General features: G+C 42.4%; 1 protein-coding gene across 6 annotated transcripts in view; it reads left to right on the forward strand.

Annotated features, from left to right (window-relative positions):
• The window catches only part of MID1 (midline 1), a 366,041-nt gene that overhangs the window by 332,454 nt on the left and 5,812 nt on the right, over positions 1–27,775 (forward strand). For 5 of the 6 annotated variants that reach the window (XM_032779759.1, XM_032779760.1, XM_032779763.1 and 2 more), the window contains 3 exons: positions 1,152–1,300; positions 5,811–5,938; positions 9,290–9,433. In XM_032779759.1, coding sequence (XP_032635650.1) covers positions 1,152–1,300; positions 5,811–5,938; positions 9,290–9,433 — 421 coding nt within the window. Of the gene's footprint in view, positions 1–1,151; positions 1,301–5,810; positions 5,939–9,289; positions 9,434–12,611; positions 12,791–27,775 lie in introns of those variants that run through there. The other variant, XM_075060551.1, reaches the window with a different exon arrangement.

Consider the following 27,775-nt stretch of genomic DNA (forward strand, 5'->3'; position numbering starts at 1 on the left):
AGCATTGACCTTTTTTTTTTTTTTCCAAATTTCCTAAAAGGAATATTTTATTTTTGCTTATGGACTCAGTTGTCCTAAAACAAATTAATATGTACACTCACTTCCGCTCAGGATGCATAACTCCCATTGCAGTCAATTATCTGGCAGCAGAATGAGCAACTACAATGCTTATTATTTAATTAATGAGACTCTTAGAATTTGTGTTAACGTTAGTATACAATTATGATCTTTCTGCTAATCCACTTAATGATTAATTTCCTGATTTTATACATAGCCAGGGTTTAATGTCCTTCTGAGGTCCAAAGTTATTAGATTTCTTTCCTTTTTTCCCCTCCTGTTGGAACTGTGTGGTGGTGGTGGTGATGATGATTTTATAGAAATAGGAAGGATTCCCAGAGCTTTCAGGAACTAAGAGGCTTCAGGAGCCAACATCGCCTCTAAAAGGCAGATTGATTGGTCCCCTCCCTAGCCTTCCAGCTAATGGTACTTTCCAGGACAATGTCATATCTCGTGTGCATTTCCTGACTGGCTACTTCCTTGCTACATATAGCAGAAACACAATCAATTCTCCATTTATAGCTGTGCTTCTAAGTAGCCAAATTCATTCCATACGACAGGTTAGGATCTGAACAAACGTAAAATAAAAAGGATGAACTTTAATTTATTGTTAGTGAACATGAACCAACCCCCTTAGTCAAGTTTTGTTTTCAGGTCATTTTTGTGTATACTGATTCAGGACTAAAAGAAAAGTAATGAATCTTGTAAACTGCTCTTAACACATTTTTCATCACTTTAGGGAAATGATTATCAAAATACTTTTTATTTACCATGTAAGCAGAAAGTGCCAGGAAATGACGTTCTTGCTGAAGGAAAATTGGCTAGCTGTGGTTGTTTTCACTCCCCTCTGTTGTTTCCAGTGTGGAAAAAGTTGAGATAGAAAGAACAAATCAGTCCTCTTGTAAAACAGCACATAGCTATGACTTGGCTAATGTGGCCTATGAGTAAAGCAGGTTGAAAAGAGGCTCTTTCTTGTCAGTTAAGCCACTGATGTTAACACCCCATTTGCACTATGGCCATGAGCACAAAGTGTAAATGCCAATGCGATTTGTGAGCATGTGGGTTATGACTATTTTCTTATGTTTTTGTTCAAGGTGGTGAGACTGAGAAAACTGGCTCAGCAGATTGCAAACTGCAAACAGTGCATTGAACGCTCTACATCTCTCATCTCTCAGGCCGAACAGTCTCTGAAGGAGAATGATCATGCACGCTTCCTGCAGACAGCTAAAAATATCACTGAGAGGTAAAGGCATGGACTGCTAGGGAACTTCCTCCTGGCAGATGCAAGAGCTTACATTTAGGGCAGTTGATTGGTTATGATTGCCCTCTTGTCTCTCTTGTCTTGCTGTAGGTGTCTTCAAAGAATAAAGGGGGACTGAATTGCTTTCTTCTACACTAATGAACATTGGTATTGCCTTGAAATGTCAAGGGCCTTTCTATAATATGAAATCAAAACATCTGTTTAAAAGAGGAAAGACACATGAAAATGGAACTGTTTTAGGTATTGTTGCATCATCCTCATCATCCATAGATGAAGAAGGTGGCATAGTTATACATAGAGATTGATAAAAACTAATTGGTAGTTTGGTGATAAATACAGTTATAATTAGAGCTGGCCAGAAACTGTAATTCCCCATTCTTTGGGAAATTGCAAATTTAAAAGAAAAAAAGTCCAAAGTGGAAAGAAAAATGAACTTTCCTGAAGGATTGAAATTTCAAACTGTTTCTGAGGCTCCCTAAGCTGCCAAAAACCCCAGCGACCCACCAGGTGAGGAACCAGACAGCTTTCAGCTTGGGAGCCAGATAACTTGGGGAACCTGGGAGCCAGCATTCCCAGGGCTTTTGAGCTGCTGAAGGCTGGGGAGCCTGGAAACCCAGGCTGCCAAGGAACAGGGAGCTCAGGAGCTAGGGCTCGTAAGGCTTCAGGCTCCTGGCTTCCTATTAGCCTGCCAGGCATGCCGCAAGAAGTGGAAGCCTGGGCTGCTGAAGAGCCACAAGCCTTACAGACTGGGCTCCTGGGCAGACAGCCATGGAGCTTCGTGGGTGAGATGGCAGTACATGAGACAGATTTTCAGTGGAACCCTGCTTGGATTCTGCTGGAATTTCATTAAAATCTGCATGTTCCCATGAAAATGTCTAACTAGGTGTCAATATTCTGTTGAGATGGGGGGGGGGGAAGCAAAGTAGCTGTATCTATGATAATATGGACTCTACAGTATAACACAAAAAGAAGTGGGGCTCATATTTGGAGCTTGTCTTTCTACTAATAGTTACATCTTTGTCCAACTGTTTTTCGTTTGGGGGGTTTTTTTGGCTATGGGGATCACTTTGTCTTCACATGATACAGCTAGTCTAAGTGCTGGCCTAGTCTAAGTTGTAAGCATCTGTGTTGTTTATTTTATTTTTTATTCTTTCTACCTCTTTGAGAGACCCTCTGCAGATGACTGAAATCCCAAAACAACTCCTTTATCCCTCAGAGCTTTCTTTACTTCATCTCTGATGTAAACCAGTGGCATACACTGGTGTTGGGAGTAGATTTGGAATGTCAGTTTATTCCTGAATTAAAAATTAAGCACAGGTCCTACAAAGACTATTACATGTCCTTAACTTTACATATTCTGAGTTAGTCCCATTGACATCAGTGGATTTATACAGCGTGTGTAAATTTTACCAGATGTAATAGCCAAATCAAATTTAGGTTCCATGGCTGAGAATTCTGTGTTGGACCCACTTTTGGTGTGTATAGGCCAGTTTCTGTCACCTTTAGTTATGGTGAATTGTATTTTACCCCATGAGCAGTCCCTTTGAAGTTAATGGGAGCACTCACTAGTAAAGTACAATTCCACATAAGTAAGGGTGTGGGAATTTGTCCACTTCTCAATATTCTAGAGAATTAATCTTTGGGCAGAAATATTTGCAGATACAATACATTTTCAGTGAGTGTTAGAATATTCACAGAAAATCCATTTTGAACTCAAAAACCTTAATGTATTTGCACCAGACAAGTAATTGCAAGAGTTTCACTCATCCAGTCAGAGAACAGTAATAACACCATGTGACAGGTGTGTTCAGTCAAAATTAATCAATGCTCTTGCATATTATAGACCTGTACCTATGACAAAATGTTCGTGAATAGAGCTGGTTGGAAATCTCACAAAACATTTCATTGGAAAATGCAAATTCATCAAACCAGAAATTACTTGTGAAATTTCACCAAGTCATAGTCAGTGTTCCAGTGGAACCCTGCTTGGTTCCCTGCCAGCTTGCCTGATTGGCTGCTGGGGAGACCTGTGATGCAGACTGCTCCAGGGCCGGGGACCCCAGGCTTCCAGGGTCCGTTGCTCTGCGGCAGGCCCATCATGTAGACTGCTCCTGGGCTTGGGACCCTAAGGCTTCCAGACTCCCTTGACAACTGGGTCCCCTTTTTGCTCGGTTTCTGAATAGGCAATCCTGGAGCAAGCCAGCCTGGGAGTCTGGAAGACCTGGGATGCCTGACCCCAGGATAATCCACATGGCAGGGCTGCCCTGGAACCACAGATCCTGGGACCCCATGCAGCTGCTGAGTGAAATTGACATTCTTGTGAGTTTCACCACTGCTAATAGCTAATAGCAATAGCAAGAATGTCAGTTGTAGTCAGCAGCCCTCACTCTGGGGAGTATATTTTGTTTCAGAAACACCATGTGTCCGTGTTTCCAAAAGAAAATGTAGAGATGGGTTTCTGAATCAAAACAAAACCACATTTCAAAACATTAAAATTTCTCATGAGCCAAAAATCTGAGTTTAGGCCAGCTCTACTTGTGAACGCTCTGCGGACCATGAATAATTTCAAATAAGAATAAATCCGAGAAAATCATAAACTGCTCACAGACAATTTACAAAATGGAGGAAGAGACTAAATTTGTTCAATAAATTATTCACCACAAATGATTCTCTCAGCTCTAGTGATGTGTAAAATGTTGCTTGCTGCTAGAGTGTGCATGCAGTCACCTCTACAGGGCCCTGAGCTCCAGTGGCTAAAACTGATTTCTTAAAGTTACATACACTGCATTTTTTCATGCACATATTTCAAAGGGAATGCAGTATAAAATTCTTTGCTGTGGGCACAGTGGAAAACGATGCTTACTACAGGAGTTTTTAGTTAGTGGGGTTATTCATCCTATTAATGAAATCGACTTCCTTTACATAAAGCCTTAGTAATCAGATGCTATATGAGTAAAGTGCTGGAGGGAGAGCTGGGGGAAGTGAAATCTACTTCTGAACCAAAAGGACATAGGTCTACATCATACCATTTGCTCATTAAATTGTGGGGCATAGAATCCACCTAAAATGAATGCCATTAAATGCATAATACCATCATTAGTCCAGTCTATGCGGGGCCAGGGTAGAGACCTTTTCCATATAGGGTGTGTGTGTGGAGACACTCAGGAGCAGTTGCTGTGTTCACAAATGCACCTCTATTCTTCCCAGCAACTCCAGTGTGGGGCTTCTGGTACAGAAGGCCAGGTACAAAAATTTTGACCAAACCTAATGTAATATAAGGTCCAGAACAAACCAATGAGTCTTTTTTTTCCCTTTAGGGATAGAAACATTAAGTTTCAGAAAACCATTCTTAAAATCCTGGTGAGATGGATGATCTAACTCATTTTTAATCCATTCCCATTGTACTTTTCCAAAGACCATGTGAAGCAAAAGAGATTCGTGAAAATTAAAATTCGGAGGAATAGGAGGTCAGACTTGAATTACTTGAGCCAGGTCTGCAGTGAAATTTTCTGTTTTGGGAAAAGGGTTCATCCGAGCAATGAAAATATTTTCATCTGTGCCTCATGAATGACAGACAAATGCAACTGATTGAAAGTTGTATAGCTGCCTCCAGATTGACACAATTAGCTGTTCCCTGCTGTAATAGCAGGAAGCTGAATCTGTTTGCTCAAATAGATGAGAATTCTCTCCTGAATTTTCTGTAAACATCACAATCCACTTAAACTCCTGGTTCCCGCTGACATGTCTTTTAGATATCAGCCTAAAAAGTTCCAAATGCAGCATCCATCTTAGACCTAATTTTCCTGAAAAAGCTTGTCTACAGATGCATGACATTTACTGGAAAAATAAATACAATTTTTGATGTGAGCTAGGCAAGAAAGCATTTCAGGTTTGAAAAAACATTATTCTGCACATTCATTTTACAACAAAAAGGCTAAGCATTTCAAGATAAAACATTCTGACGTCTGTTTGTTTAATTTTCACTCTGCACTTTTTGAAGCTAAAAATTATGTAACTTGTTTAACAACTGAGGGAGGTGTGAAGTCTGAACTAAAACCACAGTTTCTGAGACAGATGTGTGAAGGAATGCCTGGAGCAGGAAGCTGCTTAACAAGACAGTGGTTGAGAGAGATAAAGCATCTGTTCAGGGTTGTTTAATACAGCAGAAGCAAATAAAAATATTTCTAAGAAGAAATGTGTTCAACGGGAGAAGGAAAAAACCCTGCTTTTCCATTTTTTAAAACCTATTGATGTTTGATTGTAATTTTGTTAACGTTGTACGGTGAAATAGTTCAACATAGCAAAATGGGGGTGGCCATGTAATGGCCTGACCCTGCGGAGTTTGCTTACAGAAGTAAGAACTACAGGTTAGAGCACTAAATCAATATGTTTTTTAAAATGGTTGTAAAAATGTGACAATTTGGGGTTGATGATTCTGATGATTAGGAGATGAATGTGAAAACTACTGTGTCCTTGTGTTTTTCCATTATAGGGTCTCTATGGCTACTGCATCCTCCCAGGTGTTAATCCCTGAAATTAATCTCAACGATACTTTCGATACTTTTGCGCTTGATTTTACCAGGGAGAAAAAATTGCTGGAATGCCTCGATTATCTTACAGGTATTTTTTTAAATGATTAATTCACTTATAAAATAGTATGGCCAGGATTGTCACTGTCCCATCCCCATTAGACTCCCCGCATGCATTACCCGTAACACAGGGGGAAGGGAAGGGAGTGAGGGACAAGAGTGAGGAGTAGGTGTGGTCTTGCCTCTGTCCCCTCCTCCTTGCCCAGTGCTCTGGCCAGCACGGTTAAGTGGACATGGAGGGGGAAATAAATTGAGCCCAATACATGATGTGCACTGATTCCCCCCACCCCACCCCACATTGGAGCAATGGGGAAGTAGGGACTATATCCTAGCTCAAAATCATAATTTGTTCCCTGTTCTACCCCTGGGCCAGTGCTGCTGTGCACTGCCTTGTGTTCAAGGCAGTTTAGCTGTATATTAGTAACCAGAAGCAATTCTAATAACCAGCACTAAGGAATCAGCAATGAGAAAAGTCTTTGTGTATCAACACATACAGTACACTTCACCCATGAAGTACCTGAAGGCGCTGACAGTGTTCAGGGTTGTATAATGTGTAGCATCTTTTTTCACTGCTATATGTGTTGATCCTATGGTTTTTACTTTCTCAAAGATTCCATTAAGTTAAATGGGTATTTTGCCTGAGTAAATCTGCAAGATTGGGCCCTTCCAAATAGATTGCGTTATCTACAATCACAGAATATTTAGTCATTCACAAAGAAAAACAAATTGCTGAAATCAAGACTGTTCTCTTTTTGGTGCCAGAATTAGAACAATTCATTTCAGTTTAATTAATTGAAAACAGAAAAAACATGGCAGCAACTCTAATTTTGAACAGCCTATAAGCAGCCGACACTAAGAGTGAGAATGTGGAAATCTAAAACACACAGCATTGTTCAAAGAGCACTTAAAAATTCAGTTTCGATGGGATTTCACAAGGACATGCCATACTCCACCAGAGAAGGCATCCCAGTATTAATTCTGTCTCAGTTGGGATGCCAGCATTCAGTTACCCCCTTCCTCAAATTCAACCCACAATAGACCAGACTTCAGTTCTGTGAAATGACACGCACTCAGGATTGGGGGAACAACATAATAGGTCTGTTTATCTAACATTTTCATTATTTGGCTATCCAGTCAAAAATGGCCTACCTACCCATGTCTTTACCAGATTAGTCTTTCATACTAATAAATAATGTGTGGCTCAAATTGCAGAATACGAACAGGAAATCCAAAGTATCTGAGCACAAAATACAGTCTACCTAGATTTCTCGTATCTCATACATGAGTATTCAAATAAAGAAATTATATATACGTCAGTAGTCCTATATGCTTGGCTATTCTGTATTATAATTTGAAACCTTCAGGGCCAGAATTTATTTCCTTTCCTCATTATGAGTAGTATCTTAGTTGATGAGGAGTTTCACTGAAAACAATAGAGCTATTTGTGGAATAAAGTTCTAGTCACAATGATGAAATGTTGCAGAATCTAGCCCTTTATAAGCAATTTCTATTCCATTGTGTTTCCTCACTCATGATGTTCTGAAATAGTTTATTTTTTTAAAGATAAATTGGTTCTTGAATTACCAATTAAAGAAAAATTCCCCTTTTACATTTACTACTGGTGAATAAACAACTTATAAAGATGTATCTGTTTCATTGCTTTATAGACCAGAAGCCCTAGTGGCTACAGGTCCAAGGATGGATTTTGCATTCAGACATCTAAATTTATTTGAAAGATGTGGAAAGCCTTTTTCAGACAAGGAATTCCCCTCACATCTTGAGGAATTCCATGTGTACTATTGTAGTCTAGCTGGTTCATGAAATGAGTAATGCTCCGGAAACATCACCCATATTCTAGTTTCAGGGAAGGCTAGGTACACAGCAGGAGCATCAGATAAAATCCTCCCACTCTGTCTCAAATCCTCCCTATTCTGTGATTTTAGAGCAGGAATATCTGTACTCTTCAGTTGGAACCCCTGTGCATGCACAAAAAGAGAAAATTCACACTGGTGTTTTCAAAGAGGATGAAGGGAATTAGGCACTCAATCTCTGTTAAAATTCAGTGGGAATTGGGTACCTCAATCTCTTAGGCTCCTCCTCCCTTAGGTTTTATAATAGTTACCATTTAACCATCCATTATGATAACTATCATCTTCCCTTAAATTATTATTAATTATTTGTGCTATGGTACTGCCTAGAAGCCTCAACTGGGATTGGGATCCTGTTGTACTAGGCATGTAAGAAAACGAAAGCACAAGCATTTCAGTTTATTACAGTCCCACAAAATTGGATCCCCCAGCCTAGATACAAAGATCAGTTTATTTCCTTTTAATCAGATTTTTCTAAACGGAAGGAACAACACTATATGGAGGAGAAAGAATAGGATGCAACAGAGTTTAAAAAAAATCTCCAGTAAGTTATTCTGATAGAAAGTCAGGTATTTCTAAAAGCCGTGAATGTCAACCTCTAATATTTCAAAGAGAACTCAGGGTAGCAACACTGCAATAGACTCTCTCACAACATATCGTCAGTTAATATACATTATCTAAATTGCAGCAGTATCCCTTTCAGAGAATTGTTTTCTTTCTCTTTTGCTTATATTCCCATTCTGGAATGTATGTTCTTATTTTAACTGATTTTCATCCTTTTTTGTTAATACCCATATGTCCCAAGAGTTCCTCAGTTTTGAAAAAAACATGCTGATGAGCTTCTGTGCTACAATATTTAGAGCAGCACAAATCATGGTCACATTTGAGCATTTCCTCTCAGTTGCCTCTTTTACATAAATGAAAAATGCTGTTTGGAACAAAGTCTACCTCTTTAATCCTTGCATAACACATAAAATAGAAGCTTTAAAATATAAACACATTTAATAGCAAAATACAATTTAAAAATGTTATGTTAAAATAAATGACAGTCTGAGAACTGCCAGCAAAAAACATGTGTAGTCCATTTTTTCATTTACTTTTAATTCAGGTGCAATTGGGTCATTTTTGCACAACCTTCTTTGTGAGTCATTAGTACCACTGACCTCATTGGGGCTATTCATATTAAAGCTACTTAGATGCGAAAGGATTTTTAAGATCTGCCCGCAGGGATGGTGGGAATTTTCTGAAAGGAATTCCTGGAAACTGACTTTTAAACTACCCATCTAAGGCCCACATCATCTGTTTTTAAGAAGTTCCCATTGATGTTAGCAAGAAGTTGTCATCCTGAGGGCCCTTCCAACCCTACATTTCTAAGTTCTGCCTAAAAATCTGTGATACAGTATGGCCATAAAATCCCATCTAAAATTTGCACATTACTCTCAGACGTGAAAGGGAAAGTACCCTACTAAATCAGTCAGCTCCTTTCCCTAACAGTTGTTCTTGTTTTTTCACAGCTCCTAACCCTCCCACCATTAGAGAAGAGCTCTGTACAGCTTCTTACGATACAATCACTGTCCACTGGACCTCAGATGATGAATTCAGTGTGGTCTCATATGAGCTGCAATATACCATCTTTACTGGACAAGCTAATGTAGTTAGTAAGTATAAATCTTCTCATTTTCAGTTCTGTTTAATTGTGAGTTTCAGCAAATTACATGCCTTCAAATACAAATATATACAGAAGTCAAGAAGAAAAGGGGAAAAAAACATAATTCCTATACATTTTTATTGCTCCGTTTCTATATTTAAAGTCCAATGACCATAATGATTTTAAGGATTTTCAAATTCAAAACTTGTGTCGCTTGAATTCCTTGTATGTGTACGTTTGCTATTGTAGTAGGAGTGGGAGTGCTAGGGGTGTAGTAGGGTGGAAGTTTAAAAAACAATAATAGATTCCTAATGGTATAAATACAATTCATCTCATAAGAGCTAAGCAGTATTCATAACTTTTTAGACTATTTGTATGATTTTAAGTGAGTTTAAAATGTATGCACTGTAGTTATAAATTCTGAGCAGTGGTATTGCCAGTATAAGCAAAGCCAGATGGCCAGGGCCGATATTCTAAAACACTTAGCACCCGATAGCTCCCGTTGAAACACTTATGGTGAGAATTTCAAAAGAACTCATTACCCAATAAAACCGTACTCATTTGAAAATCTGATTTCTTTAAATTAAGGCCTTGATCTGCCAAAACATTTCAGTATGTGCTTAACTTTAAGCAAGTCGTGCTATTGACATAAAGGGGGTTATTCATGTGCTTGAAGGTAAGATTTGGTGAAAGACTATTCAAGTGCTTATGTTCAAAAGCACCTATGTGACTAAGGAGCCTACTTTCAAAAGTGGCTAAGTCTCATTGACTTGCAGTTAGACCCATGCTCCTAAGTCACTTAGGTTCTTTTGAAAAAAAATTACTCTTAGGGATAAAAATAAAGGTTTTTCCTACCAACTTCCGTTGTCTGTAGGGCTACAGAAAGTAGGGATTCATTTCAGTGTGAAGCTTCTCTCAGTGCATTAAAGTCAAAGGGAGTAAACATCAGTGGGAAAAAACTGTTGACGTGGTGATTTTATTTGACTCAGTTTTTATAATTACACTAACCCTTGCATTGTCCTGTATAACTTATAGTAGAACATTTTCCTTTGCCTTAATACTTGGAGTTCTATGAAAGACCAAATTTAACTTCTTGTTCCTTATGAGTTAACTTTTTCTAGCCAACTATTCTACCAGTAATGAACCCCCTATTTTTTGTTACTGTAAATTACTAAAATAGGTCCAAATCCACAAAGATACTTAGGTACTTAGAGCCCAGATTTTTGGAAGAGGAAGCTGCCTGCCTTATACCTGTAGTCCAGTGATTCGGGTATTTGCCCAGGATGAGATAAACCCTGGTTCAAGCACCCTACTCTCTATTGAAGAGAAGGACTGTGAACAGGTTCTCCCACATCTCTAGGGAGTGTCCTAGGCACTGAACTATAGTGGCAGTCTCTCTCTCTGGCCCAGTGCATATTTAATTATTTATACAGAATGGAATGGCTTCAACAAGAGTGACCGAGAAAGCACCATGGCAGAATAACCCATAGTTCAGAGTTTAGGGCACTCACCTGAGAGGTGGGAGACCCCAGAATGAATCCCTCCTTCCCTTCAGACAGGATAGAAAATTGAACAGGGGTCTCCCACCTCCCAGGTGAGTACCGTAATCGTGCGGCTAAATGGCAGCGATGAAAGTAACTTAAAGGACTTACCGGTACGCCGGAGTCCTGAGCAGGAGTGTGACCTCAACCAGATGAGGCGGGGCCTCAACTGGAAGAGGCGCGGCCTTTAAATCAGGATTTAAAGGCCCCAGGGTAGGCAGCAGGAGCCCTGGGCCCTTTAAAGCACTGCCTGAGCCCAGCTGCCTGAGCCCTAGGGTAGGCAGCAGGGCTCGGGCAGCACTTTAAAGGACTTCTGGCAGTGGCAAGAGCCCTGGGCCCTTTAAAGCACTGCCCGAGCCTGGCTGCTGGAGCCCTGGGAGGCTCCAGCTGCTGCAGAGAGCCCTGGGCCCTTTAGAGCACCAGCCTGAGGAAGCCAGTCTGGTCCATCACAACATACCAGCCCTTGCCGGTACACCGTACCGAACTGTACCGGCTTACTTTCATCTGTCTCTCTTTTCCTGTTTGTTTTGTGTGGAGTCTGGCAGGCACCTAAGCTGCCTGACTCCAAGAAAGGGGGTTCTGGCTGTGGATCACAAGCAGAGAGAGTTGCTTCACTGCAGCCTGGATTGAGGCACCAATCTCTGTGAGAGGGGTGGAGCATAGGACACACCTCTGTCATCGGCATCTCCCATTGGCTAGCATAGGCTGCTCCTCACCTAACAAGCTGGCTTTTGTGTGTTCCGTTCTTAGGCACCTATCTCTCCCCATCCGTGTTATAGAGATCACAGGTGCCTCACTCTGGCTTTGTGGGGTCCTGTGATTTTTTTTCCCCGTCTGTATAATTGAAATAATAATACCAGGCTGATTAACTGAGAGGATGAATGGTCATAAATGTTTTGAGATCCTTTGATGAAAGTTAGTACTGTGTCTAAGTGCAATTCCTGCTGTTTATACCTGGAAAGAGGTGTGGACTAAACACAGGCTTGTTAAGGCTGAGATCTAATCCAGGTTCTAGCACTGATTCCTGTGGCCATGGTCAAGCACCACACGCTTACCACCTTAGTTCCTGTGTCTTTAAAATGAGGTGAGCGTTTACTATCCCCTCTAAATGGTTTGTCTGAGGATTACTTAGCTGGAGGCTGGAGAGTGGTCTGAAGATGAGTGCTATCACAGGATAAAGCATCATTTTGTAAATAGGAATGCTGGACTATTGAAAGCACATGCTTGTCAAATACTTGAGTGAACCCTGCATTTAGTATTTCACTTGTATGCTTAATTCTTGTCAACAGTCTCTAAATTCTTAATAGAGCTGAGCAGAAGGCCAAGTAAACTTCAGTATACACTTGTACACCCTGGTTAACTGGTGGATTTAATGCAATAAAGGCTTAAGAGTACTCCAAAGGAATTAGAGCAAGGCAGACAACAGAAAGAAAAGATTCTCTGATTAATCGCTAACAAGCAGACAGAACTGTGTGACCCATTTTCATACATGGTATTACGCCTGACAGAAGGCATATTGTGGGGTAAAGAGAGCATGTCAGCTGCAGAACGTTAGGGGTGGGTTTGATGTCAAATGTAAATGATGGCAGAAGTGATTGCAATTTCTGCACTTTTGTAATCTGAAACTTTCTGTTCCTTGTTTACTAGTGAATAAACAACAAAGTATCTCCTTTTAAGACTAAGTTGTAGGCCTCACAAGTGAAGGTGAGAGCTTTGATCTGCCAAACAAGTATTAATGGGGTTTCGGTGTTGTAATATGGTAATTTTTTGGAACTGCAGTGTGAAATGCTCAGTGTATGCTATGAAATTGAATTGTCGCACTTGCTATTTTCCATACCTAATAACATTAAAGCATCAAATAAAAATTAATGAATCAAGTAAACGTCTTCAGAGGGCTATTTACAAAATGTGTTCTATATATTTCAAACACACGAAGATATGTTGTGGCAATATGTTTGGACCTAATTATCCTATTTCACCGGTTTTACATCATTGCAACTCCATTGACTTCAGTGGACTTCCTCTCTCTTGATTTATACTGGCTGAAATCAGAATCAGTCCCGTGTTCTCTGAAGAAACTGATTTGCCAAAATGTTTATGGCTTCTTCAGGTCTGTCTCAAGAGTGAAAAATGGGTGGCTGTTTCTTTTAATTTTAATTTCATCTGTAAGCCATGGAAGTTTTATTTTGTCATAAAAAAATGTATAAACGTTGTTTTACTTCTTGTAAAGCTTCCTTTTTTCCCTCTGAGATGAAGTCCTGTACCTCATAGTGGAGATGCCATTTCCTTCTTACAAATACCAATTCCAAGGAGAGAGAATCCCTACAAGCCTGCCCTGATTTCTTTGATGTAAACCTCTATAACATGATTCGGTTCAACTTCCAACCATACTCAGAGATTTGTGCACCAGCCTCCTATTTTTACCCAGAGTGCTCTTGAGAGAGTTTTTTTCCTTCATGTAGATCATACTCTTTGTCCTGTAGTGGAGTTGAATCTTCCTGTTTTTCTATTTGACTTTCCAAGAATGCTGTTGGAATACTGGAGTGTTAACCTCTTGAATTTTGAAATAAATGGTATATTCAATGGAACCCTCTTACAGCTATTATTTTTCCCAGCACAGTTTAGTATAAGTGGAAGTGCACTGTTGCTGGGTTTGCAGTCTTCACATTGCAATGTACTAAAACAAATTATTCTATTTTAACATAATGGAGTTCCAGTAAAAGGTGGTTTCCCTATATTTGTGGCATTTACATACTGCCGCATAGTAAAAGACGTTCTTCACTTTTTCCCTACCCGTCCCCAAACAATGCATGCAGTGGCTGCTGTTACTGCAGGTTACCTCCTACATAGAGTCTATCCATGAATTAGGAGAAATCACGAGAAAGTAGCTAGAGTACTGTATCAGGCCAATATGCTTTTTTCCCCAGAGGCTATGTGCATTACTTTGGATACGTACCCACACATTCTGCTTATGTAAGTTGTTATTTTGGAATACATTTCTTAGAACTGCATAGCCAGATTTGCTGCACTTTCCTGTCTTTGCTACATTTCCCTCAGCAAAAGCATACGTTATGAAGAGATTATTATGAATTCAGCAAGAAAAACAAACCTAAGCTTTACTGATACATTTTGTGTCCAACATAATCAATTATAATATCTTTTATTAACTGATAAATTTGAAGGTTAAAATTTGATCCAGGCCCTATATAATCCACGAAAGATTATTTCCAAATGTGGCCAAATTGCTTGGCTACCAAAGACCTGGCAGCACTGTTTCTATAACAGTGTAGAACTTTAAATTAAGCAGCTTTTTATTACAGTAGTTATTCTCAAAGCTAATATTATCTGAGGAGCTGTTTGCACATTAGCATCTCTGAGAAGTAGCTAATCATCTGTAATCTAAATACTGTAAAGGCCTTTTTATAATTACTGTGTACTTGTACTACTTGCTTTGCATGCAGTATAATTGTTTTATCCCTTTTAAATCATGTGAAACATAAATCATGTAAAAAACCTAGTACTTTTTTAACATAATAGAATTGCTTTAGTACACTACAGTAAAGATCAGCTTTTAACTCTTTGTCTTCACTGTATGCAGCACAATGTGTTTTTGAACAGCACTCATGCCTCTCTCTCTAAGGCCTGGTCTACACTACGCGTTTAAATCGATTTAAACAGCGTTAAATCGATTTAACGCTGTACCCATCCACACAACAACGTCCTTTATATCGATATAAAGGGCTCTTTAAATCGATTTCTGTACTCCACCCCGACGAGAGGAGTAGCGCTAAAATCGATATAAAACATATCAGATTACGGGTAGTGTGGACGGAAATCGACGTTATGGCCTCCGGCCGTATCCCACAGTGCACCACTGACCGCTCTGGACAGCAATCTGAACTCGGATGCAGAGGGAGGTAAACAGGAAAAGCCCCGAACTTTTGAATTACATTTCCTGTTTGCCAGCGTGGAGCTCTGATCAGCATGGTGGCGATGCAGTCCCAAATCCAAAAAAGCTCCAGCATGGACCGTACGGAGATACTGGATCTGATCGCTGTATGGGGAGACAAATCTTGTTAGCAGAGCTCCGTTACAGAGGACGAAATGACAAAGCGTTTGAAAAAAATCTCCAGGATACACAGCGCTGAGTGACAAGCGTAACGGGAAGCCAGAGACTCAAATGGACGCTCATGGATAGAGGGGGTACTGAGGACTCCACAGTCCACAGCAGTCTCTGAAAGTATTTGCATTCTTGGCTGAGCTCCCAATGTCTGTAGGTTCAAACACAGTGTCTGGCGTGGTTCAGGGAGTAGCTCCTCAGCCCCCCCCCCCCCCCGCCACACGAAAAGAAAAGGGAAAGAAATCATTTCTTGACTTCTTTCAGTGTCACCTTATGTGAACTGATGCTGCTGGTAGACGCGATGCTGCAGCAGTGAAGAGCAGTATCCGCTCCTCTCCCCCTCCCGGTGGTAGACGGTACAATATGACTGATATCCGTCGTTGCCATCACCCGTGAGTGCTCCTGGCTGGCCTCAGTGAGGCTGGCCGGGGGTGCCTGGGTAAAATGGGAATGACTCCCAGTTACTCCAGAGATGGTACAGAACGGCTGGTAACTGTCTTCATCATAGCAACTGGCTGAGCTTGATCAGCCCCCTCCTTCCTGTGTAAAGAAAAGATTCCGTACTGCCTGGACTGTCATAGCCCCGGAGGCTGCCTCCCCATTTTATCTCACTAACAAGTCTCTGTTTCTTATTCTGCATTCTTTATAACTTCATGACACAAATGGGGGGACACTGCCACGGTAGCGCAGGAAGGTTGGGGGAGGAGGAAGCAACAGGTGGGTTGTTGCAGGGGCACCCTGTGAATACTGACACGGAGCAGCTGTGCTGTGATACACGGTCTCTAATACACTTGCTCCTTATTCTAGCAGGACGACTTTATTTTAGAAACATAAGGAGGGATTGACTCAGTCCCAAGGAGTCAATCCCAATTTTGTTTTTGTGTTGCGCCCCCGCCGATTTCAGTCAGGGGCACATGATAGCAGCGGACATACAGAGGGGAGAGATAACCGTCATCTCATTGCCAGTTTTCTCGGCAGTAGATGTACAGAACGACCGGTAACCATCTCTGCTATCATTGCAAAAGCAAGTGAATGCGCTGTGTAGCGCTGGAGTATGCCTCTCTCTCCGCGGCATCCGAGTACACATACGGTGCCGGAAAAAAAAAGGCTGAACGGGCTCCATGGTGCCGTGCTATGGCGTCTGCCAGGGGCAATCCAGGAAACACGGCGCGAAAGGATTGTCAGCTGATGTTTTTCCGAGGAAGGAATGACTGATGACATTTACCCAGAACCACCCGTGACAATAATGATTCAACCCAGAATTCCAAGGGGCGGGGGAGACGGCGGAACTATGGATAGCTACGGAAGAGCTACCAGAATGCAACACTTAGAAATCGACGCTAGCTCGACCATGGACGCACAACGCCGAATTACTGTGCCTAGTGTGGCCGCATGAAATGAATTTATAATATCAGTTTTAAAACCGATTTAGCTAATTCGATATTATCCCGTAGTGTAGATGTGGCCTAAGACCAAATACAGGAGGCAAAGGAATAATTCTGTTACCCTGGTCATTGAGAGAATCAGGCCTGTTATATATATTAAAGATACAGTATAAGGTGAAAATCTACCCTGAGTTACATGGCTACACCCCCATGACTTCCATCATAGAGGAGGATCACTCCTGTCCCACAACGAGAGAGGACAAATGGCCATGTGGTTAATGTACTGGACTGAACTAAGAGATCTGTATTCAATTCTCAGCCCAGTCATAGACTTTCCATTGTGACTTGGTCATCTTAGGTCCCCTACTGTAAAATGGGGATATGACGGCTTGGATCACAGAACCCCCCTGGGAGCTGCAACTGATGTGCCAGGACTACCTCTGCTCTGTTTCCCTGCCAGCTCAGGACTCCAGCACCCTTCTTGCTGAGCAGACATCCCGTCTGCTCCAACAAAGACCCAGGGTCTGAATTACTTGCCCAAAACTGCAGGTTTACCTGAAAGCAGCTAACAGAAGAGTGCTTGTCTTTAATACCCATGGGTCTAAACCCAAATAAATCCATTTTACCCATCAGGTGACATGATCACATGTCACTGCAAGACTTTCATTGCCCACTTGCCATCCACACATACAGGAGATTTACAGGTAAAACACACCCTTCGCAGACAATTGTCCTGGTAAATGCGAGTCATCAAGATTCCAAACCACCATTAATGGCCCACATTTGCATAATTACAATAGGCCCTCAGAGTTATATTTCATATTTCTAGTTTCAGATACAAGAGTGGTACATTTATACAAATAGGATGACCACGCTCAGTAGATTATAAGCTTTGTAATGATACCTTACAAGAGACCTTTTGAATGAAGCATATTCCAGTTACATTATAGTCACTCATCAATTTTTTATAAAATCATATAGACTACAACGTCTCAGGAGGAAATAATACTTCCTTTGTCTAGTTAGACTGTTTTCTCTCTTGGACAGTTTACACTCTTAGGGCAGGGTCCATGAATCCAATTGCAGGATCAGGGACTAATCTAGAACCATATGCTGGGTTACATGGTACGTTTAGGGCCTGTTTCTCAAATACTCCCACTTTAAGGCCTTTTATGCTGCCAGAACAATGTAAAGAGACCTTAGGGTAAATGAGAATTAAGTCGTTAGTCTGAGATTTTCAAAAGTGCCTAAGGAGGCTAGGTACCCAACTACCACTGAAATTCAGTAGAGGCTGGGAGCTTGTCTCCCTGGGGCACTTACTGTCTGAGCTGTTTCAGTGTATTTTGACTTCAGATTCCTTGGGGCACAGATTATGTTTTCCTCTGTTTTTTGTAAGCGTATTGAACACATTGCTAGAACGTAACAAATTACTTGTTGTTGTTATCCTCACTGTCTGTTTATTATGGCACTGATCACCCAAAGAATGGCAGGAGAATAGAATTTTTAATCTTTAGGTTAGGTAAACTGTTGGACCTAAAGAAAATGCAAGGATAAAATTTTTAATAGTTAACTCGATTGAAAGTCAACAGGATTTGTCTTTGACATTCCTGAGAACTATGAAATTCTGCAAATTTTACTATGTCTCTTCATATAGTTCTTTTACTGATTAAAAGAGATTTCCTATATTCTAAAGAAAAATTCCACAGTGCTTTCTCAGTGAGTATCTCTTTAATGTACAATAGCCAATGTGCCAAATGTGGGATAAAACCAGGAAAACCTCAGACTGTTAAACCAGTGTTCAAAGATCATATTGCTTAGGAGAAATTGTTATGTATTTAACAGAAATTCTGTCTGTATTAATTTCATCCATGTGGGAATGTGGAGGGGAAGGGTTATATATCTGTCACCTTCTCCCACTGTCATTGCTTCACTGATGTGAGTTGGTAATAAATTTATTGAAATAAAGCATTTTTAAACAATTAAAATTCTTGGAAGATTAGATAACCTTCCAATGACTTATGTGTTCTTGGTGTCGTTTAAAAAGAGAAGTGTTTTGTTAAACCAGTGTAAATTTTAGTAGCATTTACACATTGGGATTTTTTCCTGTCTGGTTTTTAAAGTGCGTCAGCAACCAACCCTGGGGAAATAGCTTTACAAATTATTACCTCCAGATTGTAGAAAACTTAATTATTATTTTTTTTCAGTGAAAACTCACACATCCTGCATGGGCATCACTGTACTGACTGCACCATTTCAGGATGTAATTTAAATTCCCTAAATTCTTCTAGGATATGTACATTGTTTTACCACCTGCGGGAGCCTTAATCTTAATGTTTAAAGCCCTAGATTTCTGAAACAAGAAACCTGAATCTACAAACAATATGTGCACATGCTGTGATTAGGAGCAGTCGTGTCACTCAGCTGCTTCTTCTACGACTGTGCATAATAAGGCTTAATGGTGTTGCTGTGGCATTTAAACCATTGGCCATGGTAGGGAGTCAAGGATGCTCACAGTCCTAGTAAACTCCTAGAGGCCTGGGAAATGTTCACACAATCAAGTTGCTCACTTGGCTGATCATTCCTAATCCTCTTCTTCCCCTTTTCCCAGCTAACTGGGGTCAGGGTGCCAGATCAGTCTTTTCCAGGCTTGCCTCTCCAACACTTGTTTCATATTCTCCATATTCTATTATGTCTGCCCCTTGAATAGAGTGGGGGACTAAACAAAATATTCTCTCATAAGTAATAGTTTTATATGGCTCTTGCTGGTTGTCTGTATTATTTTAGATCATTTTATAATTGCAGTTGGGGAACATCATCATAACTTTACTTTTTCAGCTTTTGGGGCCAAAGAGTTGTTTGGTCATGTGACAGCCCTCCAAGGATAATCATCAAGGTCCTCATTCAGGAAAGCATCCCTATTCAAATGAAATGTAAACGTGTTCATATGGATAGACTTAACCATGTGTTTAAGTAACCTCCTGAATGGGCCACTGATGATTGTCTTTGGGGGCCTGCCACATGACCAGACAAAGCTTTGACCCAAAAACATTCTATTTAGAAATATTCTGTTTAATATCAATAGACACAGGCTGCAGAAGTTTTCTCAGTGACCCTCTAGTAGCAAGACATCCTAATGCCTTAGAGTGGTGTAGTTATGCCAACATCCTGGAGTCTTAATGTTCAGACTGTTAAATAATTTAATAACTAATATGTACATAGAGTTAATTTTATGGCTAATATGGAACATGTGTAAATCTAGAGTGTGAAAACCCATAACGAATGTATCTGCGTTTTTTACAGTTCCTCACACGCCTGTTTGAATGCAGGTTGTAGACTGACTTTATTGAGATCATTTAAACTTCATCATCCTCTGATGGATTGCATCCAGTTTAATGTTGTCGAAAGGTTCCAAGGCAAGCTAGAAAAATGTACTTTAATTGGAGAGTTCTAGGGATTGATGCAGATCTCAGATTTCCAGGTCATTTAATAAATGGCAATTACAGTATCAACAAAACTAACAAGGTAGTGAGGAGCATAACTCTCACTACCACTGCCTACCTAACATGGGCCTGGAAGGATGGGGCATACCCAGCACTAAGGGTTGGCTCTTGCTGTGATGAGCTCCTCCTGTGATGAGCTGAGTCAGTGGGACCAGAAGGTGGTCAGCACTATTCAGGAGATGTGCAGTGCTTTGCAGGATCAGACCGTAGAACCAGTTGAAAAATAAGTGAATGGATCTGGTGGCCATTCATGACCTTATTCTGTGGGGCTCTGAGTCCATCCTGTGAGCTGAGTGCCTTCCATTCCCGGTCTCTTAACAGCAACGGACCGTGTTCCTCACTGTGGTGGGGGTGTTCAGCACCATACTGGATCCCTCCCTTCATCAGTTTTAAAATGCAGCTCTATACAGCACAGGGTAACAGCAACTGACAATAGGGCCCGAGCCTGCCAAATGTCAAACCCTGTATTTTTCGGGTGCTTGATGTGGAGTCTCTGTTTGCAGAATGCTCTAAAACCACTACTTGAAGGGATTCTTTTAAAAAACAAAACAAAACCCCAGTTGTCTGCATGTTGAGCAGATTTGTTCATCTAGAACAGAGCTAAAATAATGAATATGCTGGTGATGACTGAGGCCTCAATTCAGGAAAGCACTTAATTACTAGCTGAAATCCATCCTTGAGTCCCATTAACTTCAATGGGCCATAAAGGCTGAATAGTAATGCTTTCCTGAATCAAGGCATGAACTCGCAAAGTTGTACATGACTATTATTTATTGTGGACACTTGGTAGATTCTAGGCATGCCACCATAGGAGTGAGCCTGATCTTCAGTCGTTGAAGCTGGCAGCAAACTTCCTTAGATATTAATGGGAGCAGGAATAGGACCTCATTTAGATGATGTTCCAGTGGGACATCAATCGAGTATGGCATTGGCATTGCAAAAGCTTGAGGGAAGGACTTCTATTAAAGCACTGAAAGCCTTCAGAAATATTTTATTAAAACAGTATTTATCCACAGCATCTTATTGTCCTTCCTAATGAGAATCAAAACCCTTTCGGTGCATTATTAAATTCTCTCTTGAAGTCCTTGTTATTCAACACTGTTACTGCAATAGTTCCTAGTGGCCCACCGGGTGGGGTCCAGTTGTTTAATTCAGAATAACAGAGTAACAACTTGCAACAGCAGTTGCTGCATAATTGTGCTAATTTTCTTTAGTATCAGTATATTTGGCAGTCAGTCTATGCTCACAGGAGGCCCAGGACTAAAGAAGCAAAGGCTGTGAGGATGGTTTGAGCAGTGTAATGCAATAGGTGCTGTACTTCCCTGCCCTATGCTGGGATCATGCCCAGGGCTTCTTTACTTCCCTTCTCTCATGAGCAAAAAACTCACTCATAGAATAAAAAAACAAAATTCAGTAGATCTGTTTAAGAAACAGAACAGGGAATGGACAGATACTGCTGTAGGCACCACACTATAGGTGCTAGACGTCACTGGAGTCTCTGCAAGGAAAGCACTGGGTTCTTTTCTCGGGAGATGGGTGGCTGATGGATTTGTCTGATCTAATTTTCTGAACATCTTTGTGAAAAAACTGAGTGCTGCAAATTGTTCCTTACAGTTTAAACCTCTTGTAGCAGATGTTTGGGAGATGTAAATAGGGTCAGAGAGCTCACTGGCTTACGAACAAAGAAGATACCAGAATTCATTTTTGCTGTAAAACAACAAACAAAAAATGTTTCAAGTTGGGTAAACACAGTTGTTGTTCATCTTGACATAGTTAGTATCAAAATACCAGTATCCTTGATGTCATCAATGGCTCCATGCAGAGGTGAAAGTAAGCCGGTACAGTCCAGTACAGCATACCGGCAAGAGCCAGTATGCCGTGCCGGACTGGACTGGCTTCCACAGCAGTAATTTAAAGGCTCTGGGGCTCTAGCTGCTGTGGGGAGCCCTGGACCCTTTAAAGCACTGCTGGAGCTCCGGCAGCCAGGCTCCCGCGGTGATTTAAAGGGCCTGGAGCTCCTCGGTGGCTGGAGCCCTGGGCCCTTTAATTTTCTCCTGAGCTCCGGGGCTCCCAGCTGCCTCTTCCGGTTGAGGCCACTCCTTTTCCAGTTGAGGCCACGCCCCTGCTCAGGACTCTGGCGTACTGGTAAATCCTTTAAGTTACTTTAACCCCTGGCTCCGTGTCTAATTGGCAGCCGGTACCAAGCGGAGTACTCCAACGGTTGGTCCTAGGACCAGTTTTGTTCAATATCTTCATTAATGATTTGGAGGATGGCGTGGATTGCACCCTCAGCAAGTTTGCAGATGACACAAAACTGGGAGGAGTGGTAGATACGCTGGAGGATAGGGATAGGATACAGAGGGACCTAGACAAATTAGAGGATTGGGCCAAAAGAAATCTGATGAGGTTCAACAAGGACAAGTGCGGACTCCTGCACTTAGGACGGAATAATCCCATGCACTGCTACAGACTAGGGACCGAGCGACTAGGCAGCAGTTCTGCAGATAAGGATCTAGGAGTTACAGTGGATGAGAAGCTGGATATGAGTCAACAGTGTGCCCTTGTTGCCAGGAAGACCAATGGCATTTTGGGCTGTATAATAAGTAGGGGCATTGCCAGCAGATCGAGGGACATGATCATTCCCCTCTATTCGACATTGGTGAGGCCTCATCTGGAATACTGTGTCCAGTTTTGGGCCCCACGCTACAAGAAGGATGTGGAAAAATGGAAAGAGTCGAGTGGAGGTCAACAAAAATTATTAGAGGACTGGAGTACATGATTTATGGGGAGAGGTTTTGGGAACCGGGCAGTAGCGTAGCTGGCGGGGTTCAGTGGAAGCAGCCGCTTCCCCTCAGGCCGGCAGGTGCGGAATCAGCGCCTGCCAGCCGGCACTACCAACCACACAGCTGGAAGAGCCGCGGGGCGGCAGTGGCAGCCTAGTGCAGAAGTGGCACCTGCCGGCCGGTGCTGCCAGGCACACAGCTGGAGGAGCTGGGGGGCGGCAGCCCGGTGCAGAAATGGCACCTGCCGGCCAGCGCTGTGAGCCGCATAGCCGGAGGAGCTGTGCCTGCCGGCCCGTGCAGTCAAGCGCTGGGACAGGAGCCCGGGACAGGCTGCAGTGCTGGAGGGAAGGTGAGCCGGGGGGGGGGGAATCCAGTCTGAGGGCGTGGCCAGAGGAGTAGTCAAGGGGTGTGGCCAGAGGAGGAGCCAAGAGGGGTGCCTTTTTTATGTTTTTTGCTCCCCTTATGCTAAAAACGTGGCTGCGCCCCTGGAACTGGGATTATTTAGTCTGCAAAAGTGAAGATTGAGGGGGTATTTGCTAGCTGCTTTCAGCTCCATGAAAGGGGGTTCCAAAGAGGATGGATCTAGACAGTTCTCAGTGGCAGCAGATGACAGAACAAGGAGTAATGGTCTCAAGTTGCAATGGGGGAGGTCTAGGTTGGATATTAGGGAAAACTTTTTCACTAGGAGGGTGGTGAAGTACTGGAATGGGTTACCTAGGGAGGTGGTGGAATCTCCTTCCTTAGAGGTTTTTAAGGTCAGGCTTGACAAAGCCCTGGCTGGGATGATTTACTTGGGGATCGGTCCTGCTTTGAGCAGGGGGTTGGACTAGATGACCTCCTGAGGTCCCTTCCAACCCTAATATTCTATGATTCTCTGTTAGAATAGGCCACAGAAAAATGGGAACCCTCAGCCATTCCAGGTTTGCTTTCTCAAGATAAAATACAAAAAGGTAAGTTTAGCATCACTGCAGCTTGTTAAGAAGAAGAATGGTCTAAAAGCTATGAAACTAGTCTTGGTGTTAAAAGGACCTAGGTTCAATTCCTGATTCAGTCCAAGTGTTTTACCTTGGGTAAGTCACTTAGTGTATGTCTACACTGCAGTAAAAGACTCACGCCACGGCCCCTGATTGGGCTTGCAGAGCTCAAGCTGTGTGGCTATAAAATAGCCATGTAGATGTCTACTGAAACGTGGAGCTGTGGGGTTTTTTTGCAGTTTAGGAATACACTCAGGCCTGGATTTTTATAGGTATTTATGTGTTGTGGCGCTCAGCTTTGCAGCACCTAACTGTTTTAGGAGGTTAACTCTCATTTTCAAAATGGATTTAGACATTTAGGAACTGGAATCCTGCCTAAATCCCTTTATGAAATTAAAAAGTAGGCTCCTAAATCAGTTTGGCTGACTGCTGCAATGCGTAAATACCTCTCAAAATATGGGCCTTCGTTTCTCTGTGCTTCAATTTCTCATTTGGAAAATAAAAGTAATACCTCCCTGCATTGTTATGAGGATAAAATCCATTAATAATTGAGAGGCACTCTGATATTACGGCGATGAAGGCTAGATAAGTACCGAGATAGAATGAACTAATGAAAGACCATAGAGACAAAGCAACACAATTAAGAAATTAAAAGACGAGTCCTAAACTCTGTCCTCCTTAATGGGCTTGCAAACAAAAAAACAAAACAGTCTGAGTTAGGAAGAGAGTTTCCAACATAACTCTGATTTATTTAAGTTTATATACCCGATCAGCATAGTTATTTTTATATGATCTCCTTGTGTGTGTGTGTGTTAGCTTTTTTTTCCTCAAAAGGTTTTGTACTGGCACCAGTGTATCTTCATGTATGATAGAGTCTGTCAACTTGGAAGAGGCACTATCCATCCATGTTCCCTGCTCCCTTGGTAAAGGCAGGATAAAAAGTCAAAACTCCCCTGAAAATATACTGGCTTTTATAATGTGTTCCAGCCCCAGTGAAGTTAAAGCCTGAAAAGAACTTCAGTCTTTTCATCCAGTGCAAGATTGTTCCTTTTTGTTATATTTTCCAGCCTTAAATTATTATTCTAATTATTATTTATGTAATGTAATTATATGCATATATAATTATTAACATCATTGTTATTTCTAGAAGTGTTTATAATACAAATGTTTATAATCCAATAGTACCTAGAGGCAAATTAGACTGGGTCCTATTACACCAAGTATTGTTTTAAACACATAGTACTAGTAAATGATTTGTCTCAAGGAGGCTTTGTAGCAAAGTGAGACTCACCCATGTGGTGCCTCCTGCTGGTTATCCTGGGAATTAGCTCAATTTCAGCCTGGAGCACCCTCTGCTGGCCAGTGGCTCACCTGCCTCAGGCCCCATGTCCCGCTCAGACCCCAATACCCTTTACCTCTGCGTTCTGCCCCTGCGGTACCCCACTCTGGATCTCCCCTCCCAGGGGAACTCCCACCCTCTAAACCCACCTTGCCTCAGCATCTACTGCTAGTCAACATCCAGCCCCTGCTCACTGGGGCAGACTGCAGTCTGTAAACTACTCATCATTGGCAAGGGGCCATTTGGACGTCCTGCTTCTGCCTAATTCCAGGCCGCACCTTTGCAACCTCAGTACCTGTTTTGGTCTTTAGCAAGGCCTGCAGAAAGGGGATTTACCAAGCTGGAGTTCCCCAGCTTCTCTTGCCTTTCCCCAGTCCTGCTCTGTTCCCTGTACCCTGAGCTCCCAGGCAGCCAGATCCTTCTCTCCCAAGAGCTAGAGAGGGACTGACCCAGTGCCTGGCTCACAGCCCTTTTATAGGACCAGCTGTCTCCTAATTGGGCGTGGCCCCAGCTGTGGCTGCCTTCCCAATCAGCCTATTCTTATTGGCTCTCAGCCCCAGCCCTCTCCAAGGGCTGGCTTCTAACTCTTTCAGGGCCAGAGTATACACACCCCTCCTCAAGATCCCCACCTCTGGGGGCAAGGGGGTCTCCTCTTCTGGACCACTCGTACCTGCGCCTCAAGAGCAACTCACTTCTTTTCTGACTCCTCCAGCTGCTTATGCATGTGGGTCTCCTCATCTACAATGGCCTTATACTCTTTCACGAGGTCCAAGGCATTTGATTCGGCCTCGCGGCGGACCTGCTCTTCAGCCTCCAGCCACTCACACAGGTCAGAGTCCCCCAGGCCCTCTTCCTTCAGGGTCTGGGTTCCTACTACTATCTGCTCTACAACAGCCTGGGTCCCGGCCTCTTGCTGGCCCCACCCTGTCCCAGTCTCTTTGTCTGCCATTCTCCATGGGTGGCTCTTGGGCAGGTCTACTACCATCTCTGCAGCATCTACCCATCTGGTCCTTGACCCGTTTGGGTCCTCAGGCCCCTCCACCTGAGTTCACCCTCCTTTGAAGGGGCAGTTCCTCTTTATATGGCCATAGTCATGGCAGCCAAAGAAGGCTCCCCACCTCTTTGCTATCCGGGGCCCCAGCTTCTTCTGTTGGTCCCTCCCTGGGCTGCCTTGTGCCGTGCTCCTTGAGGCAGGGCATTCCCTCCATAGGTACCCCCACTGCCCACAGGCCCAACACCTTCTTCTCCTGACTTCTCTCACCAGGTGGCCTCTCGTATGGGACTTATCCCTTTTCCAGGCTCCCTGCCCCCATCCCAGTAGGGACAATTCACCCTTACATGTCCACACCTCCCACAGGTGTAACAAGCCCTGAACTCTGCCCCAGGCCTCCTGGCCCCAGCATTGGGCTTCTCCCACCAATCTTGGCTGTCTTTTTGGAACTTCCCCACAGGAGTTTCACCAGGGCCCACAGTTCCTCTGCCAGTTGCCCCAGTTGTGCCTGCAAGGCCCACTGCACCTCCCACTGTCTCTCTTGGTTCTCCCAGACCACACAGAGCAAAGTCTCATGCCTCTTCTGTGTTCCATCAGTCCCCCTCTGTGTGGGCCCTGGCAGGGCCGGCACCAGCCAGGGACGGCACAAGAGCCTTGGCAAAGAAAACCTCTGTATACGTGTGGTCCGTTATCCCTTCCTTTTCCAGGCAATAGTCCCAGTCCTCACCCTGTCTCTTGTATCAGGGGTGGCCCGCAAATCCTCACATTCTCCACCACCTTGTAGCAAAGTGACACTCACCCATGTGGCGCCTCCTATTGGCTTTTAACCCTTTCAGAGCCGGAGTGGGGTGATTGCCCAGCTACAGGCTTCCATTAAATCTTGTAGGTAACACTTCCACAGCTTAATAGATCTCACTGTGGGACATTTTCCCCTTTTGGTTTAGCCTACATTTTTCTTTCCTTCGTAGTTTCCTTTTATGTTATACCCTCATCTGGATGCATCTCACACACAATAAAAGTTTATAACTGTATACCATGGAAAGGAGTACTAACCTTTCCCAATGAACCACTCGGAAAGAAATCAGAAAAGTAATAAAATAAATTATAAAATATTTGATTACATCCATCTGGCAAAGGCGATACTGAAAAGATGACACTTGCACAATATCCTGAAGTCTAACAAACTTAGGCTCTGATAGACCGCCAGGAGAAGTAAGATCTGCAGTTGAGATCTTTCCACCAACAACTTGCTTCAGGTCCTCAGAAATGAACATTAGGAAACTGTCAGCAGAAATGCCTCAACAAAATTCATGCCGATGAGTCACATTACTCTTTTAGGTCCTAAAGCATACAGCTCAATTCATTCAGTCAAAAAACAGACTGATGGGATTTCCACATCCTCTACTCCATAAGCAATAAACCATTCCTTGTCTAGGGACAATTGAAAGTCCCCAGACTGTCCACACGTCAGTGAATCATCTTTTAAAGGTCCATTTTTCATGATTGGTTTCACATACTAAGATTAGAAAAGGTACACTGGTTGAGTCAGTGGAAATTAGTGAACCAGTTGGTAAATGTTACAGCCTTTCAGTAAGGAAAGAGGCAAGCTTCTTGTGGATTGTTTAATGCCTTTTCAGGTTAATGTAAATATTCATGAGTGTTCAAAGTATGTCTCCATTAGTTACAAAGTGTTTAGTGTGTTATGATTAATGTATTTGG

Source organism: Chelonoidis abingdonii, chromosome 1 (assembly GCF_003597395.2).
Source record: "Chelonoidis abingdonii isolate Lonesome George chromosome 1, CheloAbing_2.0, whole genome shotgun sequence".
In the NCBI taxonomy this organism is placed as follows: Eukaryota; Metazoa; Chordata; order Testudines; family Testudinidae; genus Chelonoidis; species Chelonoidis abingdonii.